The sequence below is a fragment of the Martes martes genome (assembly GCF_963455335.1).
Source record: "Martes martes genome assembly, chromosome: 5".
NCBI classification, from domain to species: domain Eukaryota; kingdom Metazoa; phylum Chordata; class Mammalia; order Carnivora; family Mustelidae; genus Martes; species Martes martes.
In genome coordinates this window covers 61,887,922-61,909,635 of record NC_137892.1, presented here as the reverse complement: position 1 = coordinate 61,909,635, position 21,714 = coordinate 61,887,922, and the positions used below count along the sequence as shown (strand labels likewise).

Here is a 21,714-nt window from a genome sequence, read left to right as displayed (position 1 = left end):
ACCCAAGGTCTGGGGCCTTTGAGTTGAGTTTCATACAGAACTTAGACTTTGGCCGAAGTGAGGAATATTATTTCTCTTGAAGGTTTTTGGGGGAGATTAAAAAAATGCCGTGGCCGAACAGTCTACAGGCCACTAAAGAGGAGAATACACAATTAATTGATTTGCAGACACAAAAGGAGCCCAAAATAAGGAACAAAGGTTGAAAACTGGGCTTTGAAAATGGCAGACCTCGCTTTGTTTCCCATTGGACCACTTACACTAGGCAAGAGACCTTGAGCCAGCCAGCTTGTCAAGCTCTTCTGAGCCTCAGTTTTCTGATCTCGAAAATCAGGATTGCAGTTAAACGTACCACAGCAGAATTGTGAGGGGGTCATGAAACGGAGACCCTTAGCAGAGTGCCTGCACTAACAAGCGCTCTGCTCAGTAAGGAGTAGTTACTTGGTTGGGCCGAAGGGGCCATCAAGTAGCTGGGCACCAAACGTACAACCTAGCAAAGCCACACTGGAGGGAAGAGAGGCGGGGACTGGGTGCCTTTCCACCTTTCAGCTCCCTGGTGCAGCTGGAGCCTTATCAAGAGCTGCCCTAAGGGCCGCCGGGGATTAGCCTCAACTGGGGCGGGGAGGGCCGCATGGGGGAAGTTGGCAGACGCGGGGGAAGAGGAGAACTCGCTGAGCCCGGGCCCCAGAAGCTCGGTGGCGAAACTTTGACGCCTTCTATTTAAAGTCTCGGGGCTAGCCCGCCCCCGGGGCCGGGAACCCGAGCCGCCCGCTGGGGCACGGCAGGGCCGGGCCGGGGCCAGAGACGCAGTCAGAGGGAGAACACCAGGCGCGCGCGGGCGGCTCCGGCTCCAGCTCCAGCTCCGGCTCCGGCCCGGCAGAGGTACGATGGCGAGCAGCGACAGCACCTACGCCGCGGAGAGCCCCCTCGGCTCCGACGGTGACGAGGAGGCCCCTAGAAGGCTGGAGAGCGACGAGGAGTCGGAGAGCGAAGAGGACGAGACGGCCGCGGAGTCGGAGGAGGAGCCGGACGCCAGGTAGCGTGCGCCCCTCTCCTCAGGCCACGGCCCGAGCGCTCGACCTGCCGCGGGCCTGGAAAAGCGGCCTCGAGGGCAGGTGCTTCGTAGGGAGACGCCGCACGCCTTTTTCTTTTTTCAGCGCTAGTGTGCATTTCCTCCCAGCTAAGCACTGTCTCTCAGGGGGTGTTGCCTTGGTAAGGAACTTGAAGGTGAAGGCGCTTGCTGTCAGCTGGAGTGACAGGCCCGCCTGCAGCAGCAAAGTTCATTACCGCCCCCCCTTTCCTCCTTCTCCCCCCTCCGCCCAGCAACTTGTGACTTGGTGCTCTTGTTTATCACTGGGGATTTACTTAGGGTCCTGCCTAACTGCAGAAATGTGCTGAACCGCTTACACTGGGCCCAAGGCCTAGGAACAATCTTAAAAGGCTGAGCCGGAAGAAAAGGGGATATGAGGTGGGGGTGGAGACGAAGCAGGCTGCTCTAGAGCTTTCAGATGACTGACTGGGGGTCTCTTGGAACCTGGACTAGGTCCCTGTAAGAGGACTTTAATTTGGTACAGAGGCTCATAAATTACTTGGAGAAAAACATGAGTTTCAATAACCCCTGTTCTTAAAATCCTGCCTTTTTTTTCATGGTTCCAAATATCAACGTTTCAATGAATGTGATTACAATTAGGCAATACTGTATAAAAATACGAGTCTCCTTCCGCTCCCATCTCCCAGCCTTCATGTAGGCCCTAAAATGGGAATAGTAGGACTCATCTCCTATTTGGATTTGTTTCTACTTTCCCACGTTCTCTTTGGGGTAAATCTATTAATATCAGTAGAATGGCTTTGTAGGTGACAGAAGGACGTGCAACATTTCAGAATGCCCCTCTTACTCAAAAGTTAAAAGTTCTGTGCAACCAAGGCCCGCAGAGCTGAAGTTGAAATAGCCCAAAGAGTACCACTGATGAAGAGGAACGTCATTCAGTTTAGAAGTCTGGAATTTTTGGTCCCATATTTAGCTCCTAACTGCCAAATGGGAAGCAGGTACAATACCTGCCCTCAAGGACTTCATGGAAGAAGTTAGAGAGCAAATGGGGAGCATGAGTCTCTCTGCTACATAAATGAGAGGGGCAGGGAGGAAGACTGTGTATACCGTGGAAGGTCAGAAGAGAGCGTGTAGATCTGTGAGTGCCTTGAGCAGTGGGCATGACCTGGGCTTTAGTGAGTAGGCAGGAGATGCAGAAAGGAAAAGGGGAAGAGAAGATACCTGTGGGAAATGGAACAGGAAGTCATGACCTGTGATTCCTGGACAATACGGAGAAGGGAAATCTGTCAATCCCAGCCTTTATAACCTTTCCCACTTAATGGTGTTCAGGATCCTTGTATCCTTGCCCAACCAAAATTTACCACCTAGAGAATTTGAAAACTCATTTACTCTAAAATGGGAGCAGCTGACAGTGATTCAAAGCACCAGACTGAGGTTTCATTGCCCTTTGACAAAGGTCAGGATCTTCAGCTGAAAATAGGATTTATCTGCAGCAAATTTCAGCCTGCTCTGACTACAGATGGTAAGGTGGACACCAGGGCAAGAGTCAGAATTAGTGGAGTGAGGGCAACCAGAGAGAATAGGGTTGGGGGTGGAGGCATTGTTAATTTTTTTACTTTTTTGGATTTGACGACATGGGTAACAAGAAATCAGTAAACTTGGGAGCAAGATTTAGGAATACAGAGTGAAGTTATGGGAGGATTACTGACAGCAGATTGGAAAGTTGGTTTTGGAAGGACTCAGATCAGGGAGACAGTAGCAAAGGGAAAGAAAGATGGGTAGGGATTGAACCATGGTGAGGGCCAGGGGAAAGGAGATGGGAACCATAGCTAGAGGTAGAGAGATGTCAGTGGGCAGGACGTCTCAAGGACTTTTTCCTACTTCAAAATGTTGTCAGAAATCAAACTATTTTGTTGTGTGTAAGTTTACAAATATGGCCTAAAGTTCTTTTTTTTTTTTCCCCTGAGGCTAGAGGTGAGAACTTAGAAATTCTCTAAAGGATGGGAGGTAAGAATGCTGTCCCATCATTCTTAACCCCCTCCTCTTGGCTATTCCACCAAAGTTGTACAGTTATAAGAGAGTCCACTCATTCTGTGCCAGTCTTAGTGCTGAATGTTTACGGATGTTTTCTCATTTAAACCCTCCCAGCAACACTATTCGATGACTGTCCTTTTATAGATGAGGAAACTGAGGCTTTATATAATTTACTGATGGTATAAGGCATATACTGATGGTGTAAGAACCTGGAGGTTAGGGGTGCCTGGGTGGCTCAGTCGGTTAAGCTTCTGCCTTTGGCTCAGGTCATGATCCCAGGGTCCTGGGATCGAGCCCCGCATCTGGCTCCTTCCTTAGTGGGAAGCCTGCTTCTCCCTCTCCGTCTGCCTGCTGCTCCCCCTGCTTGTGTTCACTCTATCTCTCTCTGTCAAATGAATAAATAAAAAAAAAAAAAAAAAAAAAGAACCTGGAGGTGAACCTGGGTCTGCTTCCTCCAGGCCACTGCTGGACTTTCACCACCAACCTTCCTTTGCAGGAGAGAGACCCTTACTGTAGGTGAACCTAGAATAGTCCCAACTAGCTTCTACCTTGAAAAATTAGTAGGCCTCATCTCTTTGCATAACAGTGGGAGTTTTCCCCCATCTTGAATGGAAAAGTTGTTTGCATTTTCTTGGAGGTTGGAACCATTCTCAGAAGTTAAATTACAAACTGTTTTGTTTTTTAATTAAGAGGCAGTTAATAGTAAATAAATAGAAATAACCTAATAATAACAGAATGATTGATTACTGTGTCAACTTTATGTGATATTACTAAGCTATTATTAAGGTGCTGTTTAAGAAGATTTCTAACAACATGGGAAGTATATATATTGAATATGAAAGAAGTGTTCATTGTATAATTTAGAATGATCTCACTATAAAATACATACTGGAAAAAAGCCTAAAATGTTAGTAAAGTTTCATAAAAGGTTAATAAAGGTTAACATAATAAAGAACATAATAAAGGTTATGGTAAGCTTTATTAACCTTAAGGTTAAAAAAGGTTAATAGTGGCCGTCTCTGGGTGATGGGATAATGTTGACTAAAATTTAAAGACAAATCTGTATTTTTTGGCTTTTCTATAATGAACAGGTAGTGCATTTTATTATCAGAAAAAGTGAACTTAAAAATTCAAAAGGCACAATGTAATCTTCTTGTAAACCTTTCTTTACACTTTCAGGAATGGTAGATGGAATTATCTATAGCGACCTTTCTGAATCAAGGAAAAAAAATTCCCTTTAATTATAACACCTTTACACATGCCAGTGCCTGTGTTGAATCAGAGAACTACCCTTCTGATGTATTATTTAGTGATATGAAAATGATATATTGCATGAAGAAGCCTGAGTGAACCTATCAGCCATACTATCATGGGCAAATTCCCTTTTTTCTCAGAGCCTCAATTTTCTCATCTGTAAAATGGTAGTAATAATTCCTAATTTATAAGGTTGTCATAGGATTAAATGAATTATGTGAATATGTGTAGAAGTACTTGCCTTTAGTAAGTTCCCAATGAGTTTTAGTTTCTTACCTCCCTTCAGAATTGGCAGCCAAGCTTTATCTTCTGCCCACCTTCATCAGTGAGGGGAGAGTGACAGTCTCACATTTTAACATGAGTCATGATCCTGTTTCACTTTGGCTTTCCTATTTTCATTCATTCACTGAACATTCACAGAATGCCTACTAATTGCCATGGACCATGCAAGGTACTAAGGAAACAAAAATTACTAAGAATCCATTACTGTTCTAAGCTGTTCACACTCTCATTGGAGAAACAGAAAAACACAATTATATCATTAACTATTATAGGAGATTTAAGGAAAAAAGTTCTGTAGGAAGTACCTGAAAGTAGGGATCAAGTCCTGGGATCCATCCTCCCTGGAAGGATTGGGGAAGGCTTCCTCAGGGGTCTTTGGAGCAGGCTATCCAATCATAATGAAGTGCCTAGAAATCTAATAGTTTGTGAATATTGGAGAAGGATTTTTGCGTTGCTAAATCTTTATACAAAAGCTAGATGTAGAGAGCAACTCTCTAGAACCCACAGGATTTTAGAGCTGGGAGAAGCTTTAGAAGCATCCTTTCCCAGCCAGTCCTTTTGCAGTTTCTGAAACTGAATGTCAGGGGACATTTGTTCAAAGTCACACAGGTTTTTAGTGGTAGAACTGGGACTAGATCCAGGGGCCTCAGCTCCAATCCAATGTTCATTAGTTTATTCATTCAACAAATATTTATTGAATAAAGTGCCAGACACTTTGCAGGCACAAAGGATACGGCAGTGAACAAAATGAACAAAGTTTCTTCCTACCTGGGAGTGACTTTCCAGTTCGGGGAGACAAACAAACAAATAAATATCTAATATGCCAAGAGGCAATAAGTGATAGGAGGACAAATACAGCAGGATAAGGGTTATGCTGTTTTGGATTCGTTGGTGAAGAAGGCCTCTCTGAGAAGGTCACACATGAGCAGAAAAGGAAGGAATGAGTGTTCTAAGAAAAGGGAAGAGCTGTTCCAAGGGCACTGAGGCAGGGACACGTGGGGCTTGTTTGAGGACACAAGGAGGTCAGGTTGCTGAGCAGAGTAAATAAGGGGGAGAATGGTGGGAGGGGAATACAGTTTCCTATTCTACTCAGAATAAAATGTGAAGTCCTTACTCTGGTCTATGAAGCCCTACCTGATCTGCAACCCAGCTATTGGGTAGGGCTTTATAGACCACAGTAAGGACTTCACATTTTATTCTGAGTAGAATAGGAAGCTGTATTCGGTTTACCATATTGCTCAAGCTTTAAAACAAGAAAAACATGGTGATCGCAGTATTCCATTCAACAGTAAGGGCCTATATGTGCATGCATTCATTAGTAATTACTGAATGCAGACTGTGTGCCAAACACTGTGCTAAATGTTTCAAATGCATGGTCTCCTATAATGGAGGGAGCTATGTAAATAGGCACTCATTATTTTTACATTTTTCTGATTGGAGACCAGTGAAACCTGACCCTTTTAGTCTTTCTGACCAATCCCTTAGAAATTTTTCAGTATTTTTGCTTATAATCATTTTCTGTTGTTCAGTTTTAATTTCTTTATTTAAGCACAGAGGATTTTTGCCACAGCACTACCCAAAACTTAAAAATCATCTTGAATTGCAGTTTTACCAGTGCCTGTAGAAATAGGTCTGTCTGAGCTGATAGGAGTCAAATTATTAGTGACATTTACATTTACCTAATCATCGTAAGAAACAAAACTTTTGGAAGGTGAAGGGAGCTTGTAAGGGGATTTTGTTATTAGTAGGGAGCACTCTGTTTCCATATGTCTATTTATAGGCTGTCTCCCACTGCTGTGCTTATCCAGGTGTTTCGACAAGTGTGTTATTTGAGCCAGCCCTCTTTTGAGGTCAGTGGAAAGAGCTGAGATGGGAGGGGTGACTACTTAGGATGCCAGAGACTGAGGGAGGAGAGAGTATAAAACAGGCCCTTGGAGCCAGAAACTGAAGAGCTATTTAAATATTGGCTGCATGGGTATTACATGCCCTTGGTTAGACTTTGACTCAGTGTAGGAAATGCAGCAAGAGTTGGATTTTTTTTTTTTTAACAACAAACCTATTAATGTGTGGAACATAGGGACTATAGAATTTTGCAAATATAGAAGAAATGTGTCTTGTATTTCCTGGATAGTCGGAACCTAGGCTTAATGAAAACCTTGACTCAATTCAGACAATATAACCAAATTCCCCTTCCTACCAAGAAAATGTAGAGAACCAGGTGTAAGAGACTGGATGTGGAGTAATCTTTGGCTTAGGTCAGCATTATCCAATGAAAATATAATGTGAGCCACATGTGCAATTTAAAATTTTCTAATAGCTGCACTAAAAGACGTAAAAACAAAGGGGGGGAATTAATTTTAATAACTTATTTAACCTCATATCCGAAGTATTATCATTTCAACATGTAATCAGTCTAAAAATTATTAATGGGCTATTTTATATGTATTTATGCCAAGTCTTTGAAATTTGGTGTGTATTTCTCTTTTCAGTGCATCTTGATTCCTCCCTCACAGCTCCATTTCAAGTACTCAGTAGCCACATGGGTCTACTGGGTTGCATATGAGACAATGCATGCCTGATGATACCTAGATGTCCATTAGCTTCACTGAAATCCATAGGCCTTCTGAAGATGTATATGCCAGGCCCTGTGCTAGGCACCAGGAGCTTGAAGGTGATTGGGTGGCACGGTTGCTTCTCTCAAGGAGCTCAGTCTGGCACGGGGAAGCAGTTAGCTCCAACATAATGTCATAAGCATTACACTAAGGATATTAACAAAGGAATAGAGAAAAGACATTTTTCTTTCTTCTTCTTCTTCTTCTTCTTCTTCTTTCTTTCTTTCTTTCTTCTTTCTTCTTTCTTCTTCATTTTATTTATTCATTTGAGAGCAACAAAGCACACGCCAGGGGAAAGGCAGAGGGAGAAGCAGACTCTGCTGAGCAGGGAGTCCTATGCGGGGTGCAGTCCCAGGACCCCAGGAATCATGACCTGGGCCAAAGGCAGACACTTAACTGACTGAGCCACCCAGGCGCCCCAAGACATACATTCTTCTTAAAATTAGATTTAGAAAAGTTTTGCGGAGGTAATACAGCAGCTGGGCAGAAAGATATTTCAGACACAATATGTGTTTAGGTATTCCTTTAGCTCCTTGTTCCAGCTCTTGTGCTGCTAATTGCAGTTCTGTCTAAGCTTTCTTTTTCTCCTCTAGAAGCCCTCAGGATTTCTAGGCCTGAGAATGTTGAATGAATACGTGAATGGCAAGAATAACAACGAATGAATAAGCAAGTGAATTGTCAAATCATCCCGACTCCTGTGAGCAGCAAATTTAGTTGGGAGGTTGAACCCGTTAGACTAGGGAGAATTTTGGTGCCATTCGTTTAGGGGAGCTGACAATGTCCAGTGACTCTGGAAACACAGTAGCTTGGAGGGGACAGTGATAAGTACGGAGGGATTGTTCAATTAGGATGTCTGCGGTCATCATTCCCACCCTCTGTGACTTGTTGGAACGCCTCCCCTAGACTGACCCTTGAGCCAGATCATAGATGGGAGGATAAGAATAGGCTTTGCTTTTTGTCCAGAGAAAAGTCCTCTATTAGGGCAAGTGGAGTGTATTCAGTTCCAAAATTCCATATCCTAATCTGATAAAGTCCAAGATATGTGGGAAGATTAATTGATGCTACTGTTGTCTACCAAACTGAATGCTCCAGACCTTCTTATGGAGCCATTAATATGTTTTCTTAGTTTGATGTTGCTTCTCTTTAAAAAAAAAATTCACATGATGCTAAACAAATTTATGTTCACCACAAATTTCATCTAAATGGCTGATTTTAGTAGGGCATTTAAAATTGTCGATTTGTAAATAAGATTAATTTCCTCCTGTTATGACTTTGTTAAATTAACATGTTAAATGGAGCATAGGGGGCCAGATGGTGAGCCATTGTTCTTCAAAAGGCCACAAGAGAAATCGCAGTAGAGAAGTTTATTACTCCATGTCCTGGAGGACGTACATGGCATAGATCAAGGGGCCACACGGGGAGGTCAAGACAGAGGACAGAGACAAGGCCAAGACCTGGGACATAGGCCTTTATTAAGGCCCATGAGTGGAAGACTTGGGGGGTTCCTGGGCTAAGGCTGGATCAGTCAGTTCAAACTAAAATGAGTGCGGTTTTGGTAAGCTTCATGAGGTTCTTATCTGAGGGACACGCAGCAGAGAGGCATTGAGGGTGGGGGAGATTGTTGATCACAAGAACAGTTGGGGAAGTCATATCAGGAACTTTCAGGGTCATGCGACTCTTCAGACAGTTACCCAGGGCATTGCCAGCGTGAGGGAGGCTGCTGTCTCTTCAAGGCTCTTGCTGGTCACTTAGCCAAACAAAATGGATGCTGAGACAGCAACACCTGGGAATGGCTTAGTTAAGCTCATGACACCTTCAACTTCAGAAATGTACCTACTATAAGAAAAGGGGCTCATTCAGCAAATATTTATGAAGAAACTACACAGAGTGAGTGAACCAAACGGAATCCCTAATCTTTAGAGTTCAGTTTCTGGAGAGGGCAGACAGTAAACATAATCTCATGTGCAATTAGTTGAAGTGAACACACTGGTAAAATGCACTGGGCTTGGGGAACTGAGGTGGGGGTCTACTAGGACCCTGGCCCATCAAGTCTCAGAGCCTTAAGCTTCCCTGCTCATTTCCCTGTGAGTTTTGTGTCAGTCTCTGGGTCCATCTGGCTAGCCCTTCTCTCTCTGCCTGCAGAAGAAGGTTTCCCTGTCCTGGGTCCAAGTCTGGCAGGAAAGCCTGGCTGCTGATGGCACTTACCCTGGAAGGGGCCTTAGCATCATTTCCCCGAGTTACGTTGCTGATGAGTGAGCAGAGACCCAGAGAATGGAAACCAGTATTTACTCAAGGAATAGCCAGTCTATTCCTTCCACTGTCACTTGTTATTTTGAGTTATTTTCACAATAACTGTGTGATATAGGCATTGTTTCCATCTCCGTTTTATGGAAGAGAAAATGGAGGCTTAGCAGTACTGAGTAATTTATCTAATGTCAGGCAGCTGAAAAATGTGCTAGGATTCTAGCCCCAGTCAAATGGCAGAGTCAGTGCCGGAATGCTTATGAGTTCAGGGCTCACCTCAGGATTTTATATATGTGTACACAATATACACAATCTGGTCTTTATTAGCCAATTTCTTTCTTTTTTACTTGAGTGTAAAATAACTTTAAAAAAAATAATTTGAATTTCAGTTTGCTTCTAATTTCAAAAGCAAAGCATAAAAGATCCAGAAAATCTACATAGTAGCTAATTCTGACCAGCATCTTAGCATATTAAGTTTCCTGGGGTGTAATGGGGAGAGTAGATCTTGTGTTTAAAAATAGACATTAGGCAATCTTGTGTGATTGAATTTTCATAAGGTCAAACAGTAACACCAAAATAACTTCTCTACATGTTCTATGGGACACTTAACCTCTCTCTGAGTGTTGCACAGACCTCAAGGCCCTGCCTGACCTGCTTACCTCTCGCAGCTCCTCTCACACCCTTCTGTGATGTTCACTACCCCCGCTGGCTTCTTTCAGAACCTCCAGCGTGCTCAGCCTATTCCTGCATGCATGTCTTTGACTTGCTGTTTTCTCTCCCTGGTGCTTCTTCCCCAGACCTGCTCTCTAGGTGTCAGTACCGATGATAAGAGAGTTTCCTCAGCCATTCTGCCCATCAGGCCCTCTTCTTAACTTTCACTATCACATTATTCACTATTTCAGATTGCTCTTCATAGCACCATCACTATCTGAAACAGTGGGTTTTGTTTGTTTGTTTATTGCCACCACTAGAGGGAAGCTCCATGAGGGCGGGGGCCCTGCTTCGCTTCTCCGCTTCATCTCCAGCAGCTAGCACACGGGGTCTGGTGCACTGTAGGTGCTTAAGAAATGGTTGTCGAACGGACAAGTGGTTGGAGCTCACCATGAAACATTTCATCCCAGGTCCTCAGGTTTCCTTCTCTCAGATCAATGTCACTTATACCATCACAGTCTCAAATCATTTTGTTCCTGGGTGCCAAGACAAGAGCACAGAGAATGAGAGCTCACAAGTGGTCTTTGAATTTGGCAAAAGGCCAGCCACATAGAGAGAAATTAAGGACAGAAGTGCTCACACCTTTGAGAGGGTTGGAAGTTTAAACCTGTCGGCATCTGGTTTAGATTGGATTCCCTTTTGAATGAATCCCTTCCAATACTGGACCTAAGACCCTCTCCTGGGATTAGGGGGCATCAGAAAGGGGAAAGTGAGTGCTTAGGAGTGAGAGGGCACCAACGGCCCTTTAGAGCTACAGTTGTGGTCCTGCTCAGAGGAATGAGGGAAGACTATTACCTAGGACACTGCAGAAAACAACTTTCTTCATGCCCTTGGCCTCAGATCACTTATAACTCTGCGACAGAGGGATATTCTTATTTCCCTGACTCAGAGAATCCAGGATGCAAGAGGAGGGGTGGGAAAAAAGCATATACAAAGTTGGTAGTGTTGATATATGAACTGAAATTGCCCAATAACAAAATGTGTAGTTAAATCGGCAGATAGGATTAGGACTCCTACTCCATTTTCATACTTGGCTGGAAGAAAAGTCCTGGATACCAACCCAGGTTGACAGGAGATGCAGGTCACACAGTCTTTATGGACCAAGGTGGAGAGAGGACTGCCAGCAGCAGAAAACTGGGGCAGAAAACTTGGAATAACTTCCAACAATCAGTGGCCTACTTAATCTTAGAGTAGAATGGCAAGAAATGGCAACCACTTCTTAGAGTTTTCTTTCCAGTTCTCTCTGCTCCAGTTCTTACCTGCTACTCAAACTGCCAGAGTTTCCACTTGTCATAAGTTCCCCCGGACTGAGTTTGCAGAGCTTAAGAGTTGAGAACCACAAATTCAGAAGGCCAGCCTCCTGAACAGTTTCCCATTTGCCAGTAAAGTCTTATGTGAGTGCTTTTCTCTAGGTGAGAGGAGCTGCCTTGGGTTCTAGTTTGCGTCTGTCAGGTTTTAAGTTGTGATAGAGGCTAACTGTGACCAGTTTAAGCACAAAATGACTGTATTCACAGAATACTGGTAGTTCAGAGACCCATGAGAAGTGTGGAAAAGAGGGATTAGATAGCCAGGAACAATCATTAAAACCATGCCTCAAAACTGGTCTGGTGAACTATAGAACTCAATCATAAAAAGACAAATAACCCAAATTTAAAATGGGCAAATTATCTGAACAGGCAGTTCTCCAAAGAAGATAGACAGATGTCCAATGAACACATGAAAAAAGTATTCAGTATCATTAGCCATCATGGAAATACAAATCAAAACCACAAGATACCACTTCACAGCTACTAAGGTGACTCTAACCAAAAAGATAATAATAGGTATCGGTGAAGATAACAGAAAAATCAAAACCCTCATACACCACAGGTGGGAATGTAAAATGGTTAAAGCTGCTTTGGAAAACAATTTGGTAGTTCCTTTAACAGCTAAACACTGAGTTACCATTTGGCCCAGGAAACCACTCCTAGGTACATACCCAAGAGAAATGAACAGATCTGACCGAAGAGAAATGAACAGATCTGTCTGCATAGAGCTTGTTCACAAGTGTTCATATCAGCATATTCATAATAACCAAAAAGTGGAAATGACTGAAATGTCCATCAACTAATGAATGGATAAAGAAAATATACATTCATACATGGGACATTATTCGGCCATAGAAAGGAATAAAGTATAGATTTATGCTACATCATGGATGAACCTTGAAAACAATATGTTTAGAGAAAGAAGACAAACATAAAGGACCACATATTGTCTATTTCCATGTTTATGCAAGGTCCAGAAGAAGCAAATCTGTAGAGAGGGAAAGTTGGTTAGTGGTTGCCTAGAGCTGCACGGGAGATGGGGAGAGGATTGAAGGAGGATGCTTAAGGAGTGTGGAGTGTATTTTTTTGATGATGAGAATGTTCTATAATTAATGGTGATGATTTGTTGCTCAACTCTATGAATATACTAAATGCCAATGAATTGTACACTTTAGATGGGTGAGTTGTATGGCATGTGAATTATATCTCAATAAAGCTGTGTTTTAGAAAAAGTTCTTGGGTAAGGTAATGGTTGCCATCACTCCCGGGCACTAGGTGTCACCATCTGTACTGTTGCCACACCCATACCAGCAAGTCAGGATTACAACGACAGCCTCTGCTACCCCAGAGAGAATGAAGATCTCTTCTCTCTCGTTTCTTCATCAGTGGCTTTCAAGGCGGTCTGGAATGGATGTGAAGATCATTATGGGGAGAATATCTGTCAGGGCCCCCTCCAGGACCCGCAAGGTGGAGAGTTTGCCAAATGGGAGGAGAGGTCAGATGTCTATGGGAATAACATGAGGCCCTGGACTGGGCTTTCTTCAGGTTTTGTTACCTGATCCTCAGAACGTTTAATACATAGTGTGGTAGATTTTGCCTTTTCTATGGATGTATAACACTTTTTAAAACAATGGAACAAACCAGCTGGTTATTATTTCCATAAAGACTTTAATTGGAGATACAACACAGAGCAATGACCAAATATAACCATAGGACGTTGAGGTACCTTTTTCCCATGAAATATTGCCTTATTTTAACTATCACTGTTTATTCTAGCTTTGACTTTCCATTTTTTTTATTTTTTATTTTTTTAAAGATTTTTATTTATTTATTTGACAGGCAGAGATCACAAGCAGGCAGAGAGGCAGGCAGAGAGAGAGGAGGAAGCAGGTTCCCTGCTGAGCAGAGAGCCCGATGCGGGGCTCGATCCCAGGACCCTAGGATCATGACCTGAGCTGAAAGCAGAGGCTTTAACCCACTGAGCCACCCAGGCGCCCCTGACTTTCCATTTTATGATAAAAACAAACAAGTCTTTAACTTAGGCCTCAACGTGAGCTGTCTTGTACATCTTGATATCTCTGCTTTGAGGTTTCCAGGCTCTTTGGAAATCTCCTATCTGTTTGCCATTATTAGAAAGTTAATTGCCTTTTGATTATTTAAGTCCTATAAACCTAGATCAATCCTCCTTTGGAGATTTATGCTCCAACTCACAAGGGGGGCTACTTCGACCCTGGTCAGGGGGTGAAATGAGACTCAAGTAGTATCAGATTGTCTTTTCTAGTAACTTGGAAATGGAGACAAATTTTCTATTTAGCTAGGTTTAGAAACAAAAGGTTTTGGGGGACAGGTCTCAAATTTTGGAGATCTACTCCACTTTATTTTGATCTTTTCAGTAGTATTTTGGGGGCACACTGAGTGGCTTAGTCATTTAAGCATCTGTCTTCAGCTCAGGTCATAATCTCAGGGTCCTGGGATCAAGCCTCGCATCGGGCTCCCTGCTCAGTGGGAAACTTACTTCTCTCTCTCCCTTTGCCTCTGTGATCTTTTATGCTCTCACTCTCAAATAAATAAATAAATAAAGTCTTTAAAAAATAATATTTTGGATAGAATACTGGTTTTTCTGTTTTTAAAAAATTGTTAGCTAATTTTTCTTTTGGTCAAAAAAATTCTAAATTTACTTCTGCATCCTGTCCAAGAAGAACATTAGCTAAAATTGCTGAGCATAACTTCGTGTCTGAGTTAGTACCCAGAAAAAAATAAAAAGTGCTCTTTAAAGCTAAATAAAGGCTATCTGTCAAGGCGGGGAGTCTGGAATATAGAAGATGGGTGGAGAGGAGATCCTATATAGATGGGAAGGGTAGGACTGTGATTGTGGGATCACTCAAGTGAGCGTCTACAACTGTAAAACAATCCACCCAAAATAGAGCACATACAGGGAATGCCTCTGTTCCAGAATTCTGCGAGCATATCTTATGTCTACGCAGGGGTAAGAGAGTGAAAGCCATTTGACTCTATTCTTTCACTGGGGAAGGCCTCCGTCCTTCATCAAGGCAGTTCGTGCCATCCGCCAGAGGTGAGGTTGTAATGGTCTTCCTACCCCTTTCTCTTTGTTCTTTGAAATACAGAGGTTGAGAGAGGGAGAAGCAATAAAATACCTTTCCAGCAAGCCAGGATTCTGTTTCTGTTTTTGGTTTATCTCTTAATCGCCCTGGGAAATAATTGTTACAAAGAGAAACTAAGAACTCCAAGCAATTGTGTAGACTCTGGGACTGAAGATGCTGGTTGGGGGCAGCATCTATTGAACCATGTGCTGGAGAAACTGGGGAAGCTATGCTAAAGGAGACAGAGACAGAGAGACAAGATACCTCATGGTTTTCTTGTTTCCTCTTCCCTCTGAGGCCTGGATACATCTGTCCCTGGGTTCCATGAGAAATCTCTCTTTCCTTAAGATAACTGCCCCTTCACCCCAATTTAAGCTAGCTTGAGGGCATTTGTTCTTAGCACCAAGAGGGCTTTAATCTCTCTTTAATATTTCTTTCTTTATTTTTTTTAAAGATTTTATTTATTCATTTGAGAGAGAGACAACACAAGCAGGGGGAGAAGGCAGAGGGAGAGGGAGAAGCAGACTCCCCACTGAGCAGGGAGCCTCATGTGGGGCTTGATCCCAGGACCCTGAGATCATGACCTGAGCCGAAGGCAGAGGCTTTAACCCAGTGAGCCACCCAGGGGCCCCTCTCCTTAACATTTCTATCAGATACTTTTTTCTCCTGCAGTCCTTGACTACACATGTGCCCTTCCTCAAGACTAGCCAAAAGAACCTCCTTAAGGTGGAATCATGCCCCACATTTCCCGAAATACTTTTCTCCCCCAATAAGGAATATTTTGGATAACAACAGTTACACTATTGAAACCCAAGCTGCCTTTCCACTTCATCACCACAACTTAACTACCGGCAAATTTTTCAAAGCCTGCTTCAGATCAGGAAGAACTCATCCTTCCCAATCCCATGCCTCCCTATTGCAAATATTTTAAACTCTACGGGATATAGCATTATGGACCTGAAGAGAGCTTTATGGTGACCTAACACAGACTTTGGCAGATATCATCCAGGTGCTGGTAGCAAAAAGTTCATGATCAATCTCAGTTTGACCTTAAGAATCAGAGTCCCAGACTTCTTTGAATCTCTCCCGGAGTTGTTAAAGCCTTAGCACTCAAAGTTCTCCAGGATGTACTGGTGAGAGAACCTCTTTGAACCACAGAATCTGAAAGACATGGGTATGTGTGGGAGCAAATGAAGCTATGAGCACACCAGGGTGTCATGTGCCCCTGGAAGAGAGGAGAGTGTGAATGGGTGTCCGTTCCCCTCCGCTCCTCTCAGTAGGATCTGTCAGGACCTCCTGACCTGAGCAGGTTCATGGGCCCCTGCTGCTGGCCAGCAGTGCTGCTCCCCACTGACAGCTTCTCCCCCACACCTTTATTGGGGTGTACTGTCAGATGCACAAGTTAACTCTCTTTGTTTGGTGTTTTGTTTTACTTTTGAGTTAAAATTGGGAGTGAATGTCAGTCTGCTCTGTACCTAGCTCACTACTGTCTTTCTCTCATTTCCTCAGTCGGGTGGTCAGGAAACGTCAAAATTTTCTTGTTAGAAATGTATTTGAATACATCTCAGGGTCACATTAAAATACCCTGTCCTAAAGCCCCACTGAAGTAATTGTGAGCGTTGGGCCCCAATAAGGTCAAAGATGATGTCCCCACTGCCCCTGGGATGTACAGTTAGGAAGCTCTCTCAGCGCAGTTTGGTGAATGGCTTTTCTCTGAATTCAGGTTTCAACATGATTGTGGCATCTGGCACTAAAAAGGATTTCATTCTTTCTCTTGTTTAGAGACTGTGTGTAATTTGTCTTTGGAATACACAGCACATACTCATAGATGTTGACTGAGAGAATGAGTAAGGATTGAGCAATACAGGGAAGAATAACCAGAAAACTCACATTTGCTTAGTTACACTTTTCTGAAGTAATCGTTATTAGAGAGATGAGATGCCTTCTCTCTTAATGACCGTGTTCTGAGTAAATCAAAGTGGATCTATAGATCCTCAAAGTCTGGGCTTTACAAGGTGAAGTTAACATTGGAAAGGAGAAGGCAAAGAACAAACCTATGGAACATTTGTTATTTGCCAAGTATTGTACGAAGTGTTTCACATGTGTCATTGCAACACAGCTGCCTTAGAAAGTACATCTTAGTCTCCCTGTTAACTGAGGATGACCTTCAAGCTCAGAAAAGGAAGGGGAAGTAATATGCCCAAGCTCACACAGCTAGGATGTGGTGAAGCCAGGATTTAAATGCAGATCTCTCTGAGGTAAAAAATGTTATTTCCACCATTACCCCATCTGTCTGTATCCCATGGGCTCAGTGCTGTGGTAGATACTAAGGTAACGAGACATGCTTTCTGTTGAAGAAACTTGATGTCAAGTAGAAGACCCACGGTAAATACTAATTGTAATAATGCAAAATAGCAATGAATAAACACTGTGGTACAGTTATCAGAGAAGTACTCAGTGAGCAGAGAATTCCAGTAGGTCTCAAGTACTGTATTTCATCTGAGAGAGTGAGCTCACTAACAACTAGCCCAGTCACATTGTGATTTTCTAAAAACAACTTTCAAGACAGGGCTCAAACGGTACCCAGGGTTGATAAAAGTGTGGGTAAGGACAGAAGGCTCTTGTGCAGGCTACTGATAGGAATGCAAACTGATAAACCTTTCTGGAGGGGAAATTGGCAACATGCATAAAAATCCTGAAAAAAGGGCGCCTGGGAGTCTCAGTCCTTAAGCGTCTGCCTTTGGCTCAGGTCATGATCCCGGGGTCCTGGGATCAAGCCCCACATCGGGCTTGCTCAGCCGGGAGCCTGCTTCTCCCTCTGCCCTGCACTGCTTACTTCTTCTCTCCTATCTCTCTGTCAAATAAATGAATAAAGTCTTATTAAAAAATCCTGAAAAAATTAAGTTTGACCCTCAAATTCCCAAGTTTTTATTCTAAGAAAATAAATGTGCAGAAAGAGGTATATATGAGGGTGTTTGTCATAGCATTTTTTTAAATAATAGTAAAAACTTAGAAATAGTGTAAATATTGACAGTAGGGTATGGGGTAAAGTGTTCTAGACAGTTATAGAATGCGGTGTTAAATATTAAATATGAAGTGATAGACCAGTAGTAGCTCTCAAAGTTTGATCTCCTCTCAGGGTGTCCTCAAGATCAAAACTATTTCCATTGTAATACTAGCACGTCTGCAGTTGGCATTTGCCCCTTTCACTCTTTCATGAAAGTTTAGAGCAGGAAAAGTCCATTGGTTTTTTTTTTTTGTTTTTTTTTTTTTTTTTTTTTTTTTTTTTTTTAGATTCCACATTGCAGCTAATCTTTAAAACACTACCACTTGTCAAGTTTGGTGTGGTATAAAGAAAAACGCCCACAGTAATCTGAAAGTCACTCCTCCCTTTTTCAACTACCTATGAGAGGCTAGATTTTCTTCATATACTTTTTGTTTGTTTGTTTTTTAGTAGGCTCCACACCCAGCATGAGCTTGGACTCACAATCCTGAGATTAAGGTTCACATCCCCCTTCTTCATATATTGCTGCTAAGAGAACATATCTCCATTTTGAATGCAGAAGCAGATAAGAGAATTCGGCGGCCTTCTGTTAAGCCAAACATTTAAATTATTTGCAAAACTCTAAAATAATGTCACTTTTCTCACTAACTGTTTTTGTTTGTCTTGGAAAATAGAATTAGGTTTTGTGAAATACATTACTGATGTTGACATGTAAGCATTACTTTATTTTAAAATGAATTAATAAAACTTTAAGATTTTTGTTTTAATTGCTAATACTATAAAAATCAAAAATACAATCCACATAAACAAAAGCTTTTTGAAGTCCTCAATAATTTTTAAGAGGATAAAGTAGTTTTGAGACCAAAAACATTGAGAATAGCTATTGGAACAGAATAATAGCATGGGAGAATGTTTAGAATATATTTTTAAAAATTTAAAAAGCACATTACAAAACACACCATTTGTGAAAAAAATTTTTTTAAAAAAAGAACGTCTTTGGATAGAACAAGAATGAAAGAAATCCACCAGTATATTGAAAATAGTCATCTTTGAGTGTTGGGATTATTGATCATTTTAATTTTTTTGTTCTTTTCTGTTTTCCCACATTTCTCACAGTGAAATTTATGATTGACAATTAGGAAAAATTCTTATTTTTAAAACAACATTAAAATCTTGACTCTTGATTTCAACTCAGGTCATGATCTCCGCGTCCTGGGACTGAGCCTCACGTCTCAGCAGGGAGTCTGCTCCCCCTCATACTGCCCCTCCCCCTACTCTCTCTTTCAGATAAATAAATAATTCTTTAAATTTTTTTTTGACTCTTCACCTGAATTCAAATGAGGAATAGGGAGAAAAGTGTTGCCTTTACTATGCTTTTTAAAACATTGTGCTAGATCTCATAAAGACAATTTTTTAAAATTTTCTGGATTTTTCTGTCTTCTTTGTGGGTGATGAATAAGAGAATGTTATGGGAAATTCATCTTAATCTTTAGAACCGCTGAAGATGTCTAAGTGCTTTAAATTCTTATAAAAATGATTCGGGAGATACAGAGTTTTACCTTAAATCTATTTATCCCAACATGGTCCCCCATAAAAGCAAATTGAACTATTGAATCTATTTTTGCTGACTTCCACTTTTGAGATTTTACAGTCAGAAACGAAAAGACTAGAGCAAGCTACTGGCAAATTATTCCTAGTGTGTTAATTTTATTTAATCACTGTCTCTTTTTCTCTTTGGAATTTAAGAGACTTCCTTTTATGATGTTGCTTTTAATGTCTGCATTATTATATAGGTAAAATGTTTTTTTTCTAGCAGTGGTGTTTGGACCTGATGAGGGGATCATCAGCTAGGTAAAGGTGATCTCATTGTGTGGCCAGTGGTATCTCTGTGAGGTTCCTCCAAACAGGCCCAGGAGAGCCACCCTCTATCCCCCTAGCCTTTCTGCTGGTACATGGAGGGTCTCTCTGGAAACTTTAGGGCCAGACGTTTCTCACCCATACTTGTTCAGCTCAGAAGCATCTGCTGGAGTGAGGTCTTGGTGTATAATATTATTATTTTTTTTCCTTTAAAAAATGACAGGAAAGAAAAATGTTGCCATATACTATATTAGGCGTATGGACCTTTCATTTCATAGGAGAGAATGGGAGCTAACAGAGGAGCTGGGTTTTATCTTTCAATGTATTATTGTTATTTTCAAGGCCAAAACCTAAGTGCTCTTTCTTTGTTAGAAACCTAAGAAAAATTACTAGAGGGTCACTAAGGAAATGAGGAAAACCGATCAAAGTTTTCCTACTTTGTGGAACAATTAGTCCTCATCCTCTATGCTTTTATAGAGTTATAATTGTAGTATAAAAAAAAGTCAGTGGAACAGCAGGGGAGAAGTCTATCCTGACTCACTGATTTATTTTAAAAAGATCCCAGCCTGACACATTCTTTTCAGATGAAGTGCTCTGTCTCTTGGTAACCACCCCTCAACCTTCACAGGAATGTGACAGCAGTGGCTGGTGGGGCACAGTTTCTGTTCTGTGCTAATACTAAGTAGCTCTTGAAGAATTCCAGTGCTAAAGAGCTAAGCCTGTGTTTAAGTCCTCAGCTGGGAATCCCAGAACACAAATGTTCTTATCCTCCATGGTTTTTCATTTACATGTCCAGCCAAGGTTAATGTTGCATGTGGTCGATTGTTTTTTCCCCTCATTCTTGGGTCTATATATACCAATGGTTCTCAACTAGTATAATTCTGAAGACATATAATTCTGAAGGCCAAATATTGTTAGCATCTGGTGGAATGAGGCCAGGGATACCATTAAACATTCTTAGCACAGGGGCGCCTGGGTGGCTCAGTGGGCTAAAGCCTCTGCCTTCAGCTCAGGTCATGATCTCAGGGTCCTGGGATCGAGCCCCGCATTGGGCTCTCTGCTTGGCAGGGAGCCTGCTTCCTCCTCTCTCTCTCTCTCTCTCTCTGCCTACTTGTGATCTCTAGCTGTCAAATAAATAAATACAAATCTTTAAAAAAAAATTCTTAGCACACAAGACAGCCTCTCCCTACCATGACAAAGAATTTACATATCCCCAAATGTCAGTGGTGCCCCTTTTGAGGAACTCCCAAGGCCACAAATCATTGATTTGCCCATGTTTTGGTCTGAAATAGTCACTAAGCTATGAAACAGTCCTGTCATACCATAGTTCATTTATTTTGGTTCTCTAGACTTGGCACCTTTCTGCCCTTAGTTTTTTATAATAGTGGAGAATTTGGTGGATGAATTTTTATACTTCTCTCTGGTAGATTTAGACACCTGCCTATAGTTTACTTAATTGAATCATGGACCCCAACTCTTGGGCAGACCGTGAATAGATAAATATCTCCTAAGTAAGTAAGTAAGTATGTATGTATGTATGTATGCATTTATTGTTATTATTATTGTTTGTAAGAGTGAGTGAGTGTGTGTGTGAGCTGGGAGTGGGGAGCACAGCGAGAAAGAGAGAGAAAATCTCAAGCAGGCTTCGTGCCTAGCACGGTGCCTATACAGGGGTCAATACCACCACGACCCCAAGATTACCACACAGGCTGAAATCAAGAGTCAGAGGCTCAACGAGCTGAGCCACCCAGTCACCTCCTTCCCAAGTATTCATAAATTGATTGCTCACTTCAAAACCCAAACTACTCTTTTTAACTCTGGGGAGATAAATGGCTCCTATAATTCTAGAGTCCTGATCGGTCATACAACACCTTTCCCACTACTGGGTAGACATTTCCTACTTGAAGTAAATGGAGAAGTTTATGCTTATGGTCCACATATAATATTTTGGTTCAAGAGGGATGGGAGTCAGAAAGAAGAAAGATACTCACTACTTTGAAACCTGGCACTTGCAAATGAATCATTTCTTCATCTACTCCTGGTTGAAAGGTCAGGCACTCAATGACCCAAGTTATCTCAAGCGTATGTGTAGCTCATCATTAACTAGTTACCAGGACGGTCTAAAGCCCTGAGTGATGGGTATTTTCCAATCTACTTGGAGGTTGTAGCGGCATTTGAAAGCATTTAAATAATACTAACATATATACCACTGGATCTTCCAGTTTTCAAAATTAGACTTTTGTACACCCAGACAGAGCCTATG

At 42.0% G+C, this 21,714-nt stretch overlaps 1 protein-coding gene across 1 annotated transcript in view; it reads left to right on the top strand.

Annotated features, from left to right (window-relative positions):
- The first annotated feature begins 611 nt into the window (after positions 1-611).
- Positions 612-21,714, top strand: part of CMYA5 (cardiomyopathy associated 5) — a 92,386-nt gene continuing 71,283 nt past the window's right edge. Inside the window, exons 1-2 of the mRNA XM_080804709.1 lie at positions 612-783; positions 878-1,033. Coding sequence (XP_080660835.1) covers positions 885-1,033 — 149 coding nt within the window. The 5' untranslated portion in view covers positions 612-783; positions 878-884. The remainder of the gene's footprint in view (positions 784-877; positions 1,034-21,714) is intronic.